The 17,679-nt window shown below is 44.8% G+C and overlaps 1 protein-coding gene across 2 annotated transcripts in view; it reads right to left on the reverse strand.

Moving 5' to 3' along the window:
- The window catches only part of NRPC2 (nuclear RNA polymerase C2), a 188,620-nt gene that overhangs the window by 38,354 nt on the left and 132,587 nt on the right, over positions 1–17,679 (reverse strand). For both annotated transcript variants that reach the window (XM_087378899.1, XM_087378900.1), the window contains exons 23-25: positions 16,003–16,134; positions 15,862–15,906; positions 2,421–2,498 (exon numbers count right to left, since the gene is read on the reverse strand). In XM_087378899.1, the coding sequence (XP_087235025.1) occupies positions 2,421–2,498; positions 15,862–15,906; positions 16,003–16,134 (255 nt within the window). The remainder of the gene's footprint in view (positions 1–2,420; positions 2,499–15,861; positions 15,907–16,002; positions 16,135–17,679) is intronic.

The raw sequence follows: 17,679 nt of genomic DNA on the forward strand, positions 1-17,679 counted from the left end.
AAAGAAAGAAAGGAATCCAAGTAGGTGAAACAATGCACGGGCTGGTAGATGATGTCATCCATACCCTAGTCAGGATGCTATCTCCATGGTAGACTCCGTATTTACTATGATACAAAATCAAAAGATTCTAACAAAAAGAACAAATGCAATTAGAAGGCAAAAAACAATTTCAACAACAGGGAAAGAGAGACCAGAGAACCAAAAAAGCAAACTTTACAAACAAAAGAGACCAAAGGAAGATTCAGATCATATTTTAAAATAGTTTTTATCCTTTTTTTAAAGAAAAGTGCTTCATGAAGATACACATGCACGGCAATACCTAATGGTAATATTTATAGAGTAATCTTTACAAACAAGTGAAAGAAGCAAGCTACTACTATGCTTTTTATAAAAGTTTTATTTTTCTTTTTTTGTGTGTGCGTGCCTCCTCTCATTAAGTAAACCAAACAAAAAAATGCAGACCATATGCACCTTCGTTGGGCAAATCTCAACTCCAAGAAAATATAGCAACTAAGGACAAAAACAAGAAATCCCAGGTTGAACATACAATGATAAACAAGGGTCAAAGTAACCCAGGGATCAACAATACATACCCACAAGAAGCCACACTGGTGGAATATGAAGCCATGAAATTTGAGTAGCATCCCAAGAGGAAAGAAAATGTCACAGCTATGCTGGGCAACAACAGAAGGACCCCAGCAGCAACTTTATAGGTCACAACCAAGCAAAATAGAAGGTTGAATCTGTTAAAGGACAAAGTAACCCAGGGATCAACAATACATATCCACAAGAAGCCACACTGATGGAATATGAAGCCATGAAATTCAAGTAGCATCTCAAGAGGAAAGGAAATGTCAGAACTATGCTGAGCAGCCACAGAAAGACCCCAGCAGCAACTTTATAGGTCACAACCAAGCAAAATAGAAGGTTGAATCTGATGAAGGTATCTGTCGCATACAAAATACAACCCATTCAACAAATCGAGGGAAGGGGGGCGTCTCTGCCTCCACCTCGCCATGTGCCTGTGATCCTCTTGCCAGTTGAGCAGGCCTCTTTCAAGGTATAATGCCCCCCTCCCTCCATCCTAATGCTACAGCGAGGATCATCCGGAACCATGGGTGTCAGTCTCTGCCTCGAAGCTTGGTTTTGTCATAGGGTCTCTTTCACTTGTTCCATTCCTGGAGGAAGGTGGGAGCGCAAAGCCTACACTATCAGTGGCACAGGAAGTCGGTGGTGGAGGAGGGGGGTGGTCTCTTGCTGCTGCCCTGACACACCGCCTTCCCTCTCCCCCTAACAACCGGTGAGCCTCAAGCATGCCTTGTATAGATGGCCAAACTCCCTACAACGATGGCATTCTCCTCGTAATCCTACGATCTCCACTCATTGAAGTATGATCCCTCCGGAGAGTCTCTGAAGTAATGCTAGACAGCAGAGTAGAGGGGTCCATGACTACCAATTGAGCTTTCAGCACCCCATCATCCAAGAGAACTCAGGTTGCAATCCTTGGAGACCTGAGAACAATCCCAAACCTGGACCCGCATCAAGGAGACAATGCTCCTGTTCCTCTCAGGCATGCTTGGGAACCGCAGGGTGACCGGATACCTTGGGATTGATGTCATGTCTCCATGTCCTTCAAGTGTAAGGCCGTGGTACCAAGGCATGAGGAAAACCAATTCAGGTCCCAGATACATAGGGGGGCTCTGACGAAGTCAGCAGGCAATAAAATCCATCCATATATGGTGACATCATAAATGTAATCCCCTTCTAGGGAGGATCACCTGAACACAATGTCATACTTGGTATCTAGTGGGATTAAGACCCACCAGTCACTGCTCTGTCATTAAGCTAGCTCCTTGTCCTCTAGTGTAAGAGTGATGCAGTACAACAAACTGCTCCCAAGAAGGAAAGAAAAAAGGGGGAAGGTAAGGAAGAGAACAAAGGAGGGGAGGCCTGAGGCAGAAGTGGCAGGGAAGGAAGCAAGGCCTGAGGCAGACAGAAAAAGAAGGAAGGCGAAAAGGGGACCTGGCAAGAGAAAAAATCAAGTGGAGGAGAAAGAGAGAACGCTGAGGTCGAGAGCAGAGGGGGGAAACTGGCACGAGGGAGGGGTAAAGTTTTTTTAAGGTGTACCAATTTATGGGCTCATGCAATACATATAGCTGCATACCTCGATGATCGCAGTGCAGAAACAAAGCTGTTCTAAACCAAACTTCCAATGCCATTTACAGAGAACAGAGGAGCAGTCGAGGACCATGTCATGATCAAAATACTTAGCTGAAATATCTTTAAAAGTTTCAATCTGATTGTATGTACAGCTGGTTATCGGCCATATTTTAATTCCAACATAGATTGTTTGAAGAGAGATTGAAAGTAGGAAAAAACTAGTTTCGTACGAGTGTGTCAGATAAAAATAAGGCTCTTACCAGTTCAATGGTCCTGGTTGTAAGCAGTGGCCGCTGTGGATAAACCAAAAGGTATAGTAGTGTATCCATTCTACACAACTGTGCAAGTCATTAAGATCCATCCATTCAATCAGAATAGTTTTTTTTTTTCATACAAGGAGTATGACATATACCATAAGTGCCAGAGCCAACTAAACTGAACAGCCAGAACCTGACAAGATCTGTGTGTCACATTCAAGTCACAAAATGTATATCTTAATTCGAGATTTTTCGCACCAAATTTTAACTTTTCATTGCAACTTGCACTTACTTTCTGTTTTCTTTATTTATATTGCACAACAAGCCTCAAAGAACGACCACAAACCACAATTAGAACCAATTCTGACGACAGTGTAAAAGGAATTCAAATATGGATCTCTCTCTCTCTCTCTCTCTCTCTCTCTCTCTCTCTCTCTCTATATATATATATATATATATATTATAAAAATATATATATATATATATATATAATATTATAACTATATATATATATTTATTTATTTATATTATGTATACATATTATAAATATATTTATTTATTTATTTATTTAATATGTATACATATTATATATATATACACACACACACACACACACACACACACACACACACATCTTTTTTTTTTGTGAAATCTTTGATTGATTATATTAGCAACCTCAAAATAAGGTGCTACAATTACATCAACTGTAAATTTCAGTATATGCCAAAAGACCTCATGATCTATGCAACGGGTCTACAAGCAATCAAAGAAAGATTGCTGCAGAGAACGCTTTAAAAAGCCAAACAGAGAGAAAGTAGGATCACCAAAGACTTTACAATTCCTATATGTCCATAAAGTCCATAGTGCCCAGTAGCGAACCCAAACGAAGAAAAGATGAAACTCCGGTCTGGATGGATGAAACCCAAATAGCCAGAAGAACTTCCCAAACGGAACAGAAGGAAATCTCGCTCGCAGGCGCTGTCGAAGCAGATGTCGAAGCAGATCACGAGAGCACGAACAATGCCAAAACAAGTGAGGCATAGTCTCGGAGGAAGCAGAACATCTATGGCAAAGTGCAGGAGCAATGTTTCGATGAGCTAATAGCTGTCCAAATGGAAACACTCCCAAAAGAACTCGCCGAAAGAAAACATGTTGCTGAAGCGGTACTTTATAGGCCCAAAGTTGCTGTAATCTTTTCCTCCACCACTTGGCTGGGTGAGGCATTCGCCAAACAAAATCACCTCTCTTTGAAACCCAAGGTTGAGGCAAAAGGATTTTATACAATGCAGGTACAGTTTTCTGAGATAGCCTCAAAGGACGAGAAGAAGACCCTGGAGAAGTCAAAGTCCAATCTTCCAGCCGGTCCTAGAGTTCCAAAGGAGGAATCGGAACAAAAGGCGAAAGCATAGAAGTAATTTGTCGCCACAAAGGATGATAATGAGAGCCCAATCCATATGTAGTGGCTGCTAGAGAAAAGAGGAGCACAGTACCAGCATCATCTATAACATCAGCAACCAAGGTGATGCCTTTAAACGAGACAAAGTAGGAACGTCGAGGTTCCTGTAAAGCCAAGGGAGACTGAAAGACTTTCTACCAATGAATGCTTTCAACTCTCAAAGAATTCCCAAGCAAACTGGCCATAGAAGAGAGGAGAGTGCTCCAGCAAAACTTGATGGTGCTCCTCATCAGCCATGATGATCTCAAAAAAGCCCCTCGTTGCATAATGAACTTTTTTGACATAAGAACCACCCAGGGTTCGAGTCAACCAATTCCCAACATCTGCTGCAGCAGGCATCCGTCCTGGGAAGAAAATTATAATGGCATGCTTTGCATACTCCTTAACTGGATCAAATATATCATCCACTTCCACCATAATGCCAGTGGTGGGAAGTGGATCTTTCCAACCTTTACGGGTGTCTTCAAATCCTTCATGCATAACCTCATAAACAAGCTGAGCCTCAGCAGAGTCATGAAGGGAATCATCTGAATCCATCACCTGTTTTTGTTTCTTGTTGGAAACCGACTTGTCTTTGTGAAAGGTTTTCTCATAGGAATACTCTGCCATTCGAGTTAAGGAAAAGGCTTGGAAGCAGCAACGCTTTACAAGGAGGAAAGCACAGCAAGTACAAAACTGTATGGATTTTTCGTGACTGTACGGACAAAACCGTACGGATTTTTGACAGTACGGAAAAATTCCTGACATCAGAACTGTACGGATTTCCCCGACTGTACGGACCGTACGATCAGGACTGCACGGATTTTTCCTGACTGTACGGACAAAATCGTACGGATTTTTGGCAGTACGAAAAAAAGATTCCCAATTTTTCTGACAAAGCGTACGGACACAAAACGGGCGTCAAACAGAACCTCGAGGGCGTCAAACTGAGGGAGAAACAAGCAGCTGCAGCGTGGGAGCACGAGGGCTAGCACGGGATCTCTCATAGACTCTCTCTCACACTAGCGCGTACACACACACACACACGCGCGCGCGCACACGCATACCACACTACACACACACACTCTCTCTCTCTCTCTCTCACCACACACACCTCACCTCTATCCTCACTCTCACATTCTGCTCTCCCCTTCTACACCACACACTAATAGCAGCATGTCTGCTATACATCAAACCTATGCAGCAACAAATTGCCAAGTGAAAATAAGCCAGGATGCAAAGGAGATTTCTCCAATCTACACACACACACTTTTTTTTTTGGGTGAAACATTTGATTGATTATATTATATGAGTAGCAACCTCAAAATAAGGTGCTACAATCACATCAACTGAAAATTTCAAGCAATCAAAGAAAGATTGCTGCAGAGAACATCTAAAAAAGCCAAACAGAGAAAAGTAGGATCACCAAAGACTTTACAATTCCTATATGTCCATAAAGTCCATAGTGCCCAGTAGCGAACCCAAACGAAGAAAAGATGAAACTCCGGTTTGGATGGATGAAACCCAAATAGCCAGAAGAACTTCCCAAAAGGTACAGATAAGAATCTCACTCACAGGCGCTATCGAAGCAAATCAAAAAACTCACGAGAGCACGGACAATGCCATCCACACACACACACTTTTTTTTGGTAAAATCCAGTGCACTGTATTTATATTGTCATAACTTTACAAGAGGGAAAGTCTCCAAGAATGGAAAATATCCCACAGATCAGAAGCATAAAAAGAAAAGCTCAATGCAAGATGCATGCATATCACCCTCATGGCAGGCATCATATAAAAGATTCATATGACTTTTGAAACTGGCAGGCTCTAAAAGATTCATATGACTTTTGAAACTGGCGGCCCAAGTATGCCAAATTGTGCTCTTCCCAGATTGTCCAAAGAGCCCAATATCTCACCCATGAGAGAAAGAGTGAGTATTGAGATAAAGTCCTCCTATATCTGCCAAATAGCCAAAAATGTTTCCCAAATATGTGACTCGGGAAACGGAGGCGAAGATGATCTGAAATTTTCCCAAGGAGATTCCGAGTAGACGGGCAATGCCAAAGCAAATGAGGGACAGTCTCTGAAGGAGCGTGACACCGTAAACAGGTAGGTGGTGCAATGTGACGTTTGGCAACTGTAATGCCCACTGACAATGTGCCGGTCATGCATCTCCAAAGAAAGAGTCTTTGTTTCAAAGGCATTTTACACCTCCATAATAGTCGGAGATTCTTCCGCCACCATGAAAGGGGCTGCCTGATATGCCATAGAGTATTAGCATATTGATGAATCCAAGGGGCAGGTTGAAGAAGCTTGTAGACTTTGATGGAGGTCAAAACAGGCAGAGGAATAGGACGAGAGCATGTAGCAGAGGGGTACAATTGCCAATCCATAAGCCTGTCTGTATCAGCCACAGGGGGAATAGGTAGAAAAGGATGCAAGAGATCAGCAATTTTCTTCCATATCAATCTGTGATGCATTCCCAAAGCATAAGAGGCAGTGGCCTGAGGAAAAGATAAGACATGGCCGTGATCATCTACCACATCATTGATGTATCTAATTCCCAATTTCATGAGATTATATGCCCGAACCGGTTCCTGTAAAGCAAGTGGAATGTCAAAGATGGCACTCCAATGAATACTTTCTTTCCTCATTGAGTTTCCCCCCCCCCCACACACACACACACACACACATATATATATATAAAATATGTATACATACATACATATACATACATATATATATATATATATATATAAAATATGTATACATACATACATATACATATATATATATATATATTATATGTATACATGAGGCCGCCCTACACATTTTCCCACACACCACCCGTTCCACGCGCCCACCGCCTTTTGGCTTCATACCCTGTAACAGCTAGTATGATGACAAGTGTAAGGCTTTACGCCAACAACTCAGATTTGAAGCTAAACATCATCTTCCGAGCGAGGCACTGACGATACACCAGTACTATTGTCTACTACGCTGTAGTTCAACTCACTAGAAGGAGGCTTTTGTTCATTAGAACAAGGAAACCATCTGTTTAGTAACGACTCTAACTACTTTTGGCATATGTGCCTTGAGCGGTGAGGCCCATCCCCCCTCACAGACACCAAACTCTGGCACACTCTTATGCCCGCACACTATATGATGTTCCTAAACAGCCAGCACACAATCTCTCCAGCCCATCGTGCACACTTTTCACAACCAATGGTGTCAAATAGGCAACCTTGAAGCTTCACAATGGCCAAGCGAAAGAACACGAGGGCCTACATACTGAGTTCATTGCATATAGAATAAATACCTTATGCCCGCACACTATATGATGTTCCTAACCAGCCAGCACACAATCTCTCAACACTCCAGTCCATCATGCACACTTTTCACAACCAATGGTGTCAAATAGGCAACCCTGAAGCGAAAGAACATGAGGACCTACATACTAAGTTCATTGCATATGGAATCAATACCTAGGCCCCGATCTTAGCAATAACGAAGTGGTTTGCATTGGCCTCCCTTACACCGGGACCCTCGACACTATCACCCCCATTCATAAGGTAGGAGATCCCATGCGCTCGAAAAAACACAAGATCATTATGATTGGACACGTCATCTCCAAGGTCAATGCATCAGTGCTCAGCACACACAGAAGTTAGCCAGTTTGCAGACCTTCAAGGAGCAAGGAGAGGTGTAAATTTGCAAGAGAGAGCAATTGTGATCCCTGAAGAAGGCCATACATTTTGCACGCATTTATGATGATACTATGGCCTCGACCAAGAAGTTGACTACACCCGAGACCTAGGGCAAGAACAAAAGAAAGTTCTTCAATGCAGCTACGAGCACTGGAGAAGTGAGATCTTCCGATAATCCTTCTCAGAAAAAGCAAAAATCTGCTAAGGGCAACAAGGAGCGCTTCCTCCGTTCGCTTCGGCTTCGGAAGGAAGGGCGATGCTTTATTTTGCGAGGAGCATGAGCATACCCAGGCTAATTGCTTGAAGAGGCCCGGAGCCTCACAAGGACCTACACCAAAGCTCAAAGGATCACCTATGCTTAGAACTGAGCCCAAACTTTTATAGACCTTGGGTGAAAGCAAAAAGCTATAGAAAGCTGAGAAAGCACAAAAAAACAGGCTGAAAAAGCTGTGAAAAAGCTGAAAAATATTTCTAATATCTTATTTTCTAATTTTAGTATTTGATTGGTTATTCTACGTTAGAATGCTTTTTAGGAATTGTTTTAATCATTTTCATTAGGTCTATTAAAAATTTTGCCCCATGACCTGCCCTTGAATGAACGTAAGCACAATCAAATATTAAAGGTGTGCTTCCCGCACAACACACTTCCTCTTCCTTAATGTCCCCACTTTCCTCTTCGGTGCCGTGGGACACGCGCGCTTCCGAAGAGATCATGGAACCATGGATCATATACTTACACTCTCTCCAAATTCTCCTATACGTGGATGACATGGTCTTATTCTCTTCCTTAGCGAAGGGACTCCAGGGACTCCAGGGACGTGGATGACATGGTCTTATCCTCTTTCTTAGCAAAGGGACTCCACGGACACTTCAATACGCTTCATACTTTCTGCGAGATACAGGACTTGAAGGTCAACCTTGGTAAAACCAAGGTCATGACCTTTAATACATCTCGAGCAACCATGCATAGAGAGCACTTCACTGTGAATGAGTTACTAATAAAGGTTGTTGCATCCTATGCATACTTGGGAGTTCTTTTCTCTAGCCCGATTTCACAGCCCGATTTCACAATGCAACAAACACTACATGTCTGACTAAGAAAGGGATACGCCACACTAACTAGACTCGAGCGGTGCATAGGTAGTGCAAGCCCCAACAAGAGTTCGAATCGGATTGAAGCAGGGAGGCCCCCTCTCACCGACACTTGAGCTCTACATTGATGAGATTACGACCTTCATTTACAGCCTTGGAAGTGAGGGCTCAGTGCTCTCTGATTTCATGATACATATACTATTATACACTAATGACATAGTCCTTATACCCTCTTCAGCGGTAGGTCTCCAGAGGCACCTAGAGGAATTAGAGGTGTTTTGCAAGGGGAGAGACTTGGCATTCAACCTTCGCAAGGCTAAGGTCATGAGTTTCAGCACCTCACGGGTAGCGCTTAATCAACATAGCTTTACTTACCAAGGTAAGCCGCAAGAGATTGTACAATTTCACGTACCTAATTTTCACGATGATCTACTCAGCCAGGGCACGGCTCACACGTGGACAAGGGACTCTAGCTTGACTAGAGTGACAGTTCCAGGACCCCCCACTAAAGGGATGGCTTTTTGATACACTGTTGAGGCCAAAAAGCATGTATGCAACATCCTTCAAGAGGAATGACCTCTCAGCGACGACTGACTTGAGGAAATTTGAGAGATTGCAGGTGATTATGGGTTCTCAGATGATTTAGAGTAAACGCTCAACCCCCCATCAGATAGTACAGGCAGACCTCGCCATAACAACAGGACCTTGCCATGACATTACTCCAGATAGACGCCATCTTTCAGACAGTGACATATCTTCACAAGGTTTGGGCTCTATCTAGCAGGAGAATACCGGATTGGCACTAGAGTCATCCACACGACTAGCAGACACAGGGGTCAGTAGGGCCTAATATTCAAATGGTTTGCCAATCAATGTATTCATATGGACCGACTCTGGCCTTTTTAATACAAATTGGATGCCCCATCCTCGCTGATTTCATGAGATGAGATCAACATATCATATGGTTAGATCTACTCTAGCTCTACGTCACACACTTCACAGACTTCTTCTTTTCTTTTCTTTTATTTTTTTTGGGAGGGGGGGGGGGAGAGTTCCCCCAGTTCTACATGACACTTCCCCGAGGACATATTGATCATCAAAATCCCATCTAAAGCACAGATACGTCTCACACACTTTGAGGATTACCATTGGAGAGATGCGAGTCTTGTCACATCAATTGAGAAGTGAGACAAAGTAGAGCCACAGGCACACCTAGAGAGCAGCAAAAGTGCAGGCTGGGAGAGGTGGAGACGAAGGAGCACTTCCTATGCACTTGTCTTGTTCACTATGAGATTCAAGGGCGAGATACTGAGGTCTAATGACAAGACCGTGCTCTGAGACCCTCAAGAAGTGGTCATGGTAGAACTAGATCTTGGTGGGGAACTCCTCCCCCCCCCCAAGCCCTAGATGTATGGAGCTGGAGGAGGTCCTACCGTATGATACAGTTGATCTCATCTCGTGGGATCATCTCGAGTGGTGCATCCAGACTGTACTGAAAAGGGGGAAGTCTGTCCATCTGAATGACGTGGCTACCAAACCATGTGGAGTGCATACCATGCCGTATCAACACCGCTCTCTACTAGTCGCCCCTCTACTAGTCGCCTGGAGGACTCTAATGCTAGATTCAGTAATATCCACTAGGGAAGGCCCAGACTCTATGGAGGAATGTCATTGTCTGAAAGATGGCATCAACCTGGAGAGGGGTCATGGCGAACACTCTGCCTGTATAATCTGGTGAGGGACTGAGGGTTCACTCCGAAGCATCCTGGATCCCATAGTCACTTGTAGCCTCTCAAATCTCCTCCACTTTGTCGCTGAAATATCACTCCCCAAGAAGGGTGCTGCATACATAGTAGTCGGTCTCACCAGTGTGTCAAAAAGCCAAACCTTCATCGGAGGGTCTTGGAAATGTGCTTGGAAGCATCGCCTCTCTAGTCGAGCTAGAGCGCCCCGTCCTCGTGTGAGTTGTGCCGTACCTGCATGGATCATCGTGAAACCTGCCCTATGAACACTACCCCCAAATATGTGTAAGATTACACTATATCCATTGGCTCGTCACAGTATGTGAAGCTATGTTGACGGGACACTACTTGCAAGGTGTGGAAAATCATAACCTTGGTTTTCCTAAGGTTAACAATCAAATCTCTCTTCTCTGTAGAACATCTCCAAAATCTTTAGATGTTTCTACAGTCCCCTCCTGAGGAAGCTCTGAGGACTATGTCATCGGCGTCCAGCAATATCTGCACCATCAGGTCAGCCAGAAGCGAGCCCTCTCCACCCAGGCGATCAACAAAAGAAGTGATCTCATCAATATAGAGCCCGAAAAGGGTAGGCGATAGGAGGCAGACTCCGATAGTGCTCTCAACCCAGTCTGACATGCCTCCTGGGGCACGTACCCTCCCTCTGACGGACTCATACAAACTCATGACCACCCAAATCATGATCTCTGGAAGCTAGAACTCATGTAACCTCCTGATCATACGAGAGCGTGGGACAGTATCAAATGCCTTACCAAAGTCTACGAGACACATGTAGACTTTCTGATGCCTCGACTCCGCCTCCTCAATAATGGCCCTCAAGGTGAAAATGTGGTTCAGGAAAGTGTTGTGTCCGAAAGACCGCCTACCCAAGTGCATGCTGCCCGTGACCCTCTGTGTGGTTGTTGATCTCCCTCTCTAGTACCGACCTGTATATCTTAGCCAAAGTGTGGCCAATCATAAGAGTGAGATAGTTCCCAGTGTTCATGGGATCCCTTGCCTTATGTATCGGTACTATGGTGGTGGTGCTCCAGGTAGGTGGGAAGCCATGGCATACGGCATGGTTGAACAGCTGTGCTAGGATTGGGGTCGAGATCTCTTGGCCATGTGCAAAATGCTCAGTGCGTAGTCCCTGATGATCTGGTGATCTTCGGTTATGAAGTCAGAGAAGGGCAGCTGGTACATTCTGCGTAGTGAACAGATGCACGTAGAGCATGCATATGTGTGCCATATTGTTGGATCTGTAATGGGGATGGGCGAGTTTCCCTCCGACAAGAGCCCTCATCCTGTTGTAGTGTCTCCCCCGCGAAAGGAGCTGATCACATCATCCATTCTATGCATGAGAAAAGCCCGCTTCTTACGCCATGTCACTTGGCGTGAGATCCGTTTTACCTTTGGTGAAGGCAAGTGTCCTAGTGCTCGCTCATGTGTAAGGTGGGCTCTCATCTCTTAGCACTCATCATCGAACTAGGGGTTTTGGGGCATCTTCCCATCTAGAACACGCGCAGATCCTGTCGTGGGAAAGGATCTGGTGGCAACATCCTGTATCACTGAGATAAGGATGTCTGATGCATGTGCGAGGTCCATCCCCTCTCCAAGTAGTACTGGAAGCTCAAACGCCAGTTGGCTCACGTACACCAGGTCAAGAGCACGGGAGAGAGAGAGAGAGATTAACGCCCGCACGAGGCCTCGTGGGCCTATGGGACAAAGTACGGAATCAAGTAACTCATACAAACCACTGTGGGCCGGGGCAAAGGGCTCGCTAAGGCCCTTGCTGAGTATTAAAATGCTATACTAGTACAAAATAGCAAAAAGGTAGCAAAATAGCATGAGGGTGGCATGAAAATATCAAGTGATCAGAGCTAGAGTCCCAAGTGCATGAACCGGCTCCACGTATCCAGGCTCCATGGTGGCTCTCTGATGAGATGCAAAGAGCTCATGTATCTGCATCTGTCGGGCTATCGCCCGTGGTGGTGGAGGTAGTGGTCTCCTCGATCTCTGGATTTGATGGGCTACGTCAAGAGTGGCACCTCGCCTCGATCGATCTCCCCTGAGGAGAGCTGAAATAGGTCGCGAACCTCGATCGTGTGTGCTCTAGTCGCCTGTCACGTCATGTACGGTCTTTGTGTCCCTTGTCCAGTAGTACTGTGTCGGCTCTCTCCACCAATCCATACATCTCTCATGTTGGGCTAGCTCCTCCTCCTCTACCCCAGAGTGCCCTGGAGCTGAGTCAAATGCATAAAAATCCGTGACCTATCTCTGTGCTCAGTCTACCTCAGTGCCCTGTGGTGCGGTGGTCCCATCCTGCTGCTCTCTGATATGTCGTAGTGGCGTCTCTTTGTGTCGTCGCATCTCCATCAGGTAGTGCCCAATACAGACCTGGTCCTGGAAGTGGATCAGTCGTGAGGGTGGGCCAAAACCGGGCCCCTCTTGAAAAAGGCAGTGTTAGCACCCTCAAATCTCATAGTAGGCTGGACAAACACACAAAAAATGCTCCTCTGTCTCGACCGCCCCCATCGTGCACAACCTGCAAGTCCGCTGCTCTCTGGGGTATGCCTACAGCTCTCCTTGCCTCGATCCTCAGCTGATGGGATGAGACCCGCATATGTCCGATGGCAATCCTCATCGCTTGTGAGACTCCTCTATCTTCGAGATACTAAGGTTTGCTGATGAGCCCATCCTCCGATACTCTCAGGAAATGGGTCATAGTAGAGCTAGGTCTTGGTGGGGAACTCCTGGTCCCCCCCCAAAGTGCGAGATGTGTGGAGCTGACTCGGGCAGTGCATCCATGCTATACTGAAACGGGGGAAGCCGGTCCATCTGAATGTCGTGACTGGCAAACCATGCAGTGATGCGTGCATACTCTAGTGCCAGTCTCGGAATGGAACACTCTAGTGCCAGTCTCGGAAGTCTCTCGCGAGGTTGGTCCCAAACTCTGTGGACAGAGAGAGAGAGAGAGAGAGAGAGAGAGAGAGAGAGAGAGAGAGAGAGAGAGAGAGAGAGAGAGAGAGAGAGGCCTTTAGAAGGCCTTGCGACCCTGTGAGACAAATTACAATAATGATAATAACTCATACAAACTGCTGTGGATTGATGCAAAGGGCTTACTAAGGCCCTTATAGAGTGTGGTACTAAGAAGTTTAGAGGCTCATAAACTCATAGTAGTACTCTAAAAGACTCAAAATGCGTAACTAGGTGCCATGGTGGCTCTCTGGTGGGATGCAAGGATATCTCATAGCTCTATCTCCGTTGTCGTCTCACGCTGCAGTGGTGGGCGTGATCTCTGTTACCGGAATGCCATGTCAAGAGTAAGCGCTCCCCTATGAGAAAGGCTACTCTGGTCTGGTCACTCTCTGTATCATGACTGGTCTCTATCCACTGCTCCGCCCTTTGATCCACTCTATCCTCATATCAGCTATCTCCTCCTCCACTCCATTGTGTCCTGGCGCTGACTCAAATGCATACAAATCTCTGACATTTCGCTGTGCAACCATGTTATCAGGTGGCACTGTCGTCTTTGGCTGTCTGATTTGTCTCCGTAGAGTCTCTCGATGTTGCCATATCTCCATGAGATAGAGACCAACACATGTTGATTCTAAGAGGGGCTTCAGTTTGGGCCACTCTCTTGGCTGATCCACTTTCAAAACCAAGGAAGGACAGGAGAGTTTCACATGCAATGAGGGTCGCCATCGGTGAGTTGCGAGTCTCATCACATCAGCTACAGATTGAGGTAGGGATAGCTGCAGGCATACCCAAAGAGCAAAGGACTTGCACACTATGCCAGATGGAGGAGATCGACACGAAGGAGCACTTTCTATGTGTCTGCCCAGTCTATTATGAGATACGAGGACGATACCACTGCCTCTTTCAGGAGGGCCATGGCTTTGGTCCACTTACACGGCTGATCCATTTTCACGATCAACTCTGTGTTGGGCTCTACTTGATTGAGATGCGTCGACGGAGAGACACATTGATGCGATAGATCAGAGAGCAGCAGAGACTGATGCCACAGGTCACCGACATTGACAGGTCACAAACTTTTGTTAAAGACTTTTATGCATCTGAGTCAGCTACTGGCGAGGCTAAGGGAGAGGAGCTTGAGGAGATGAGAGCATCATGGATTAGCAGTAGGAGAGTCCACCACAATGCTGCTAGACGTGGGACACGCACTCGACATGCGACACGGATAGGGACCAAAGCACACACGATCGAGGTTTGGTCTATCTCAGCCCTTCTTAGAGGGACCGCTAGAGGCGAGGCATCACCCTTGACGTAGCCCACCGGATCCTGAGATCGAGGAGACCACGCCACGAGACAGCATGAGAGCTCCTCACATCTCATTAGAGAGCCACTAGGTTACCTGGATATACGGAGCCTGAGCATGTACTAGGAGTGCTAGCTCTGAGCACCTGAAACCCCTTTGTTATTTGGCTTTCGCTACTCTAGCATTTGGACACTTGATTCATTAGTTTTAGCACTTTAGCTTTTTAGCTTTCAGGAAGGGTCTTAGTGAACCCTTTGCTTCAGCCCTCAATGGCTTGTATGAGTTACCTTTTTGGCATGTACTTTGTCTCATAGGCCCGCGAGGCCTCTCGCAGACGTCTCTCTCTCTCTCTCTCTCTCTCTCTCAAACCGGAGCGTGATAGAGCCCAGCCTGATAGAGCTCAGGCACACGCTATACCAGAGGACAGAGACCAGGAGGAGCATGAGGAGGTCAGAGCTCACACAGGACACATGCCTCCACCCTGTGGATGTACATATGAGATGGTTTTTAGACGCCGCAGGATCTTGTTACATAGGGGACGTACTCGCCGCTTCATCTCCAGACGATCCAGGATGATGGCAGCTTTTCGGAGGAGACTTACTCATGGAGATCTCGCCCCACCAGCCGCTCACCTCACCTTTGCTCAGATTTGTACTCTCATAGCAGGAGGCAGAGTCGATGGACAGGATTTCCAGTATTATTTTGGTTCTCAGACTCCGTGACACCTGGACTTGTATCTTTGCATTGGCATATTGTACTCATCCCCCCATTTTGCACCCAGGGGCGGTTTTCTTGCATCTAGTTTACTTTGTATTTAGGCTCAGATTTGACATTATGTACTTTCACTTGCATTGTATTGCGTAGCACTTAGATGATATTCGACGATGCCTCTTCTTTGTGGCACGTTGATTTTGTGCTCTCTTGTATGCAGAGTTCTTGATGTCCCATGGGCCCATTTTGGCCTTTAGTGGACAATAATACACTTTCTTTCTTTCTTTCTCTCTCTCTCTGTCTCTCTCTCTCTCTCTCTTCTCGTCCTTTACTCCACTTCTACTTGTCTTCAACACATGGCCTTGTTAGGTCAAAAGCATTCTTTCAATACATAAACCTTCATGCAGACATTGAATTCTGTCAGCAGTTAGATGCACAAGCCTAGTTTTTAAAATCTCCTTTTTCTAACAGCACGTACCTGATTATAAGCAATATTCCCCATGGCTTGCTTACCCATAGCACACTGCAAAAAGGAAATCGATATAGCTCATAAATTATAATTCATGTACCAGCTTTTCTAATTTAAATACAATGCTTAGTCTAAGCACAACCTTGTTACCTGATAAGTGTTTCTTGGGGACTGATTGTGATGGGGAAATGGAATGAGGCCTGCACAAACGCCTAGGATAGTGAATGGTTCAATTTCAATATGTGTAGTCCTGGGAGTTGCTTCGCTTTCATAAAGTGCTATCTACACAGTAGAAAATGAGTCAAAAGTCGAAAACATTGCAAGCATTTTCTAAAAGTAAATAAATCAATTGAATGAGCATCCATTCTCAAGCACCTTTTAAAAACCTCAAGTACTATTAGAAACTTCAATGTCAGTTTTGTTTTGACCTTGATTGCATTAACAGAAAAATTTAACAAAGCTTGAAGCTATCTGCCAATGTCACCTTCATCTTTAACAAAGGGGACAATGAGATCTCAAATGATCCTGCATATAGCTTGAAAATCCTAGAATAGACATAAATATTTAGCATTTGGACCCCTTGGACAGAGGAAAATATTTTCATCCTTAAAGCGCTCATGTAACAAAAGCATACACCTTGCATTTTGCCTATCACACACAGGAGGATTCAAAACATTGGCATGATACGTAAGTAGTAGTTGACCTTGCTCCTCCTGCATCCTCTCCCTTTTCCCCTTGCTGAACCCTACGCTCTCTCCATCTCATTTACTACAATCATCCAAAAAGCAAAAGATATTCTATACAGTCATACTCTCTCTAAAACACAATGGCACAATGGCTATTGGTGATACAGCCCCAACGATAAGTTGAGCATGCTAAATCTCTATACCAAGCTGGGGGGAAGAGCACATAAACACTGAGATTTTAAAAAAATAGCAAATCTGGTATCTGTTTACCCAAAATATGGAAGCTAGGAATAAAAGGGCAAGGCCAGATCTTGACATATAGGAAGAGCTTACAAATGGGATGCACGCTGTAATATCTTGGATCAGAGACATGTTTGGCTTTCCTAGAAAAGTGTGATGAGGATTTGGATGGAGTCCCTATTAAATCCAGAAGACAATGATTGTGCGGGCAATTACACCATAAGGGTAAGGTCATCCATGACAAATCCCTTACTATCATAGTGGAACAGACAGTAGGTGAGTGGACTGAAAGTAGCTCAAATATAGGTAGCAGTTATGAAAGCACGTTTTGGTATGGACTGCCTAATTAACTTAAGGTTTTTTATGAAGAAAAGGGGCACCTTTACTTGGCTTTTGACAATGGCGACCAAAGCTATGAGTGATGGCACACATTTCGGCTGTGGGTTCAAGTCCTAAGTACTAGGAATGCTATGAATCTGCTCAAAAAGAAAAGAAAATGCCATGAAGTCTAAGGTTGATTTTCTATCAACCTTTGGTCCATTGCCCAAGTTTTCCTATTCAAATCCTTATTCAATATCATAAAACCCATGTCAGGTGCATTCTAGATAGAAGGTATAAGTCATATCCAAATAAGTTGCTTCTACAACATAACATCCTTCAACTACAAGAAAAGCATAAACCCTTTTCAGTGTGGTTAAAGTCTATACTAAAATGTCCAGTACCAGACCCACTTGCAGAAACCAATTCTCTGCAATAAGAAAGGCATCTCTCTATTCAACAGCTCATACAGAAGCACCGAGATGCTAGCCCAGTCAAATGTTTTCAGATGGAATGTAGCTTTTATATGTGGCATACATGGTGCGCCATCAAACCTTGACTGAATTTCCAAAATCAAACCATG

The sequence above is a fragment of the Dipteris shenzhenensis genome, chromosome 9, assembly GCF_047967505.1.
Source record: "Dipteris shenzhenensis isolate YYH24624 ecotype China chromosome 9, Dip_SZ_1.0, whole genome shotgun sequence".
NCBI lineage: Eukaryota > Viridiplantae > Streptophyta > Polypodiopsida > Gleicheniales > Dipteridaceae > Dipteris > Dipteris shenzhenensis.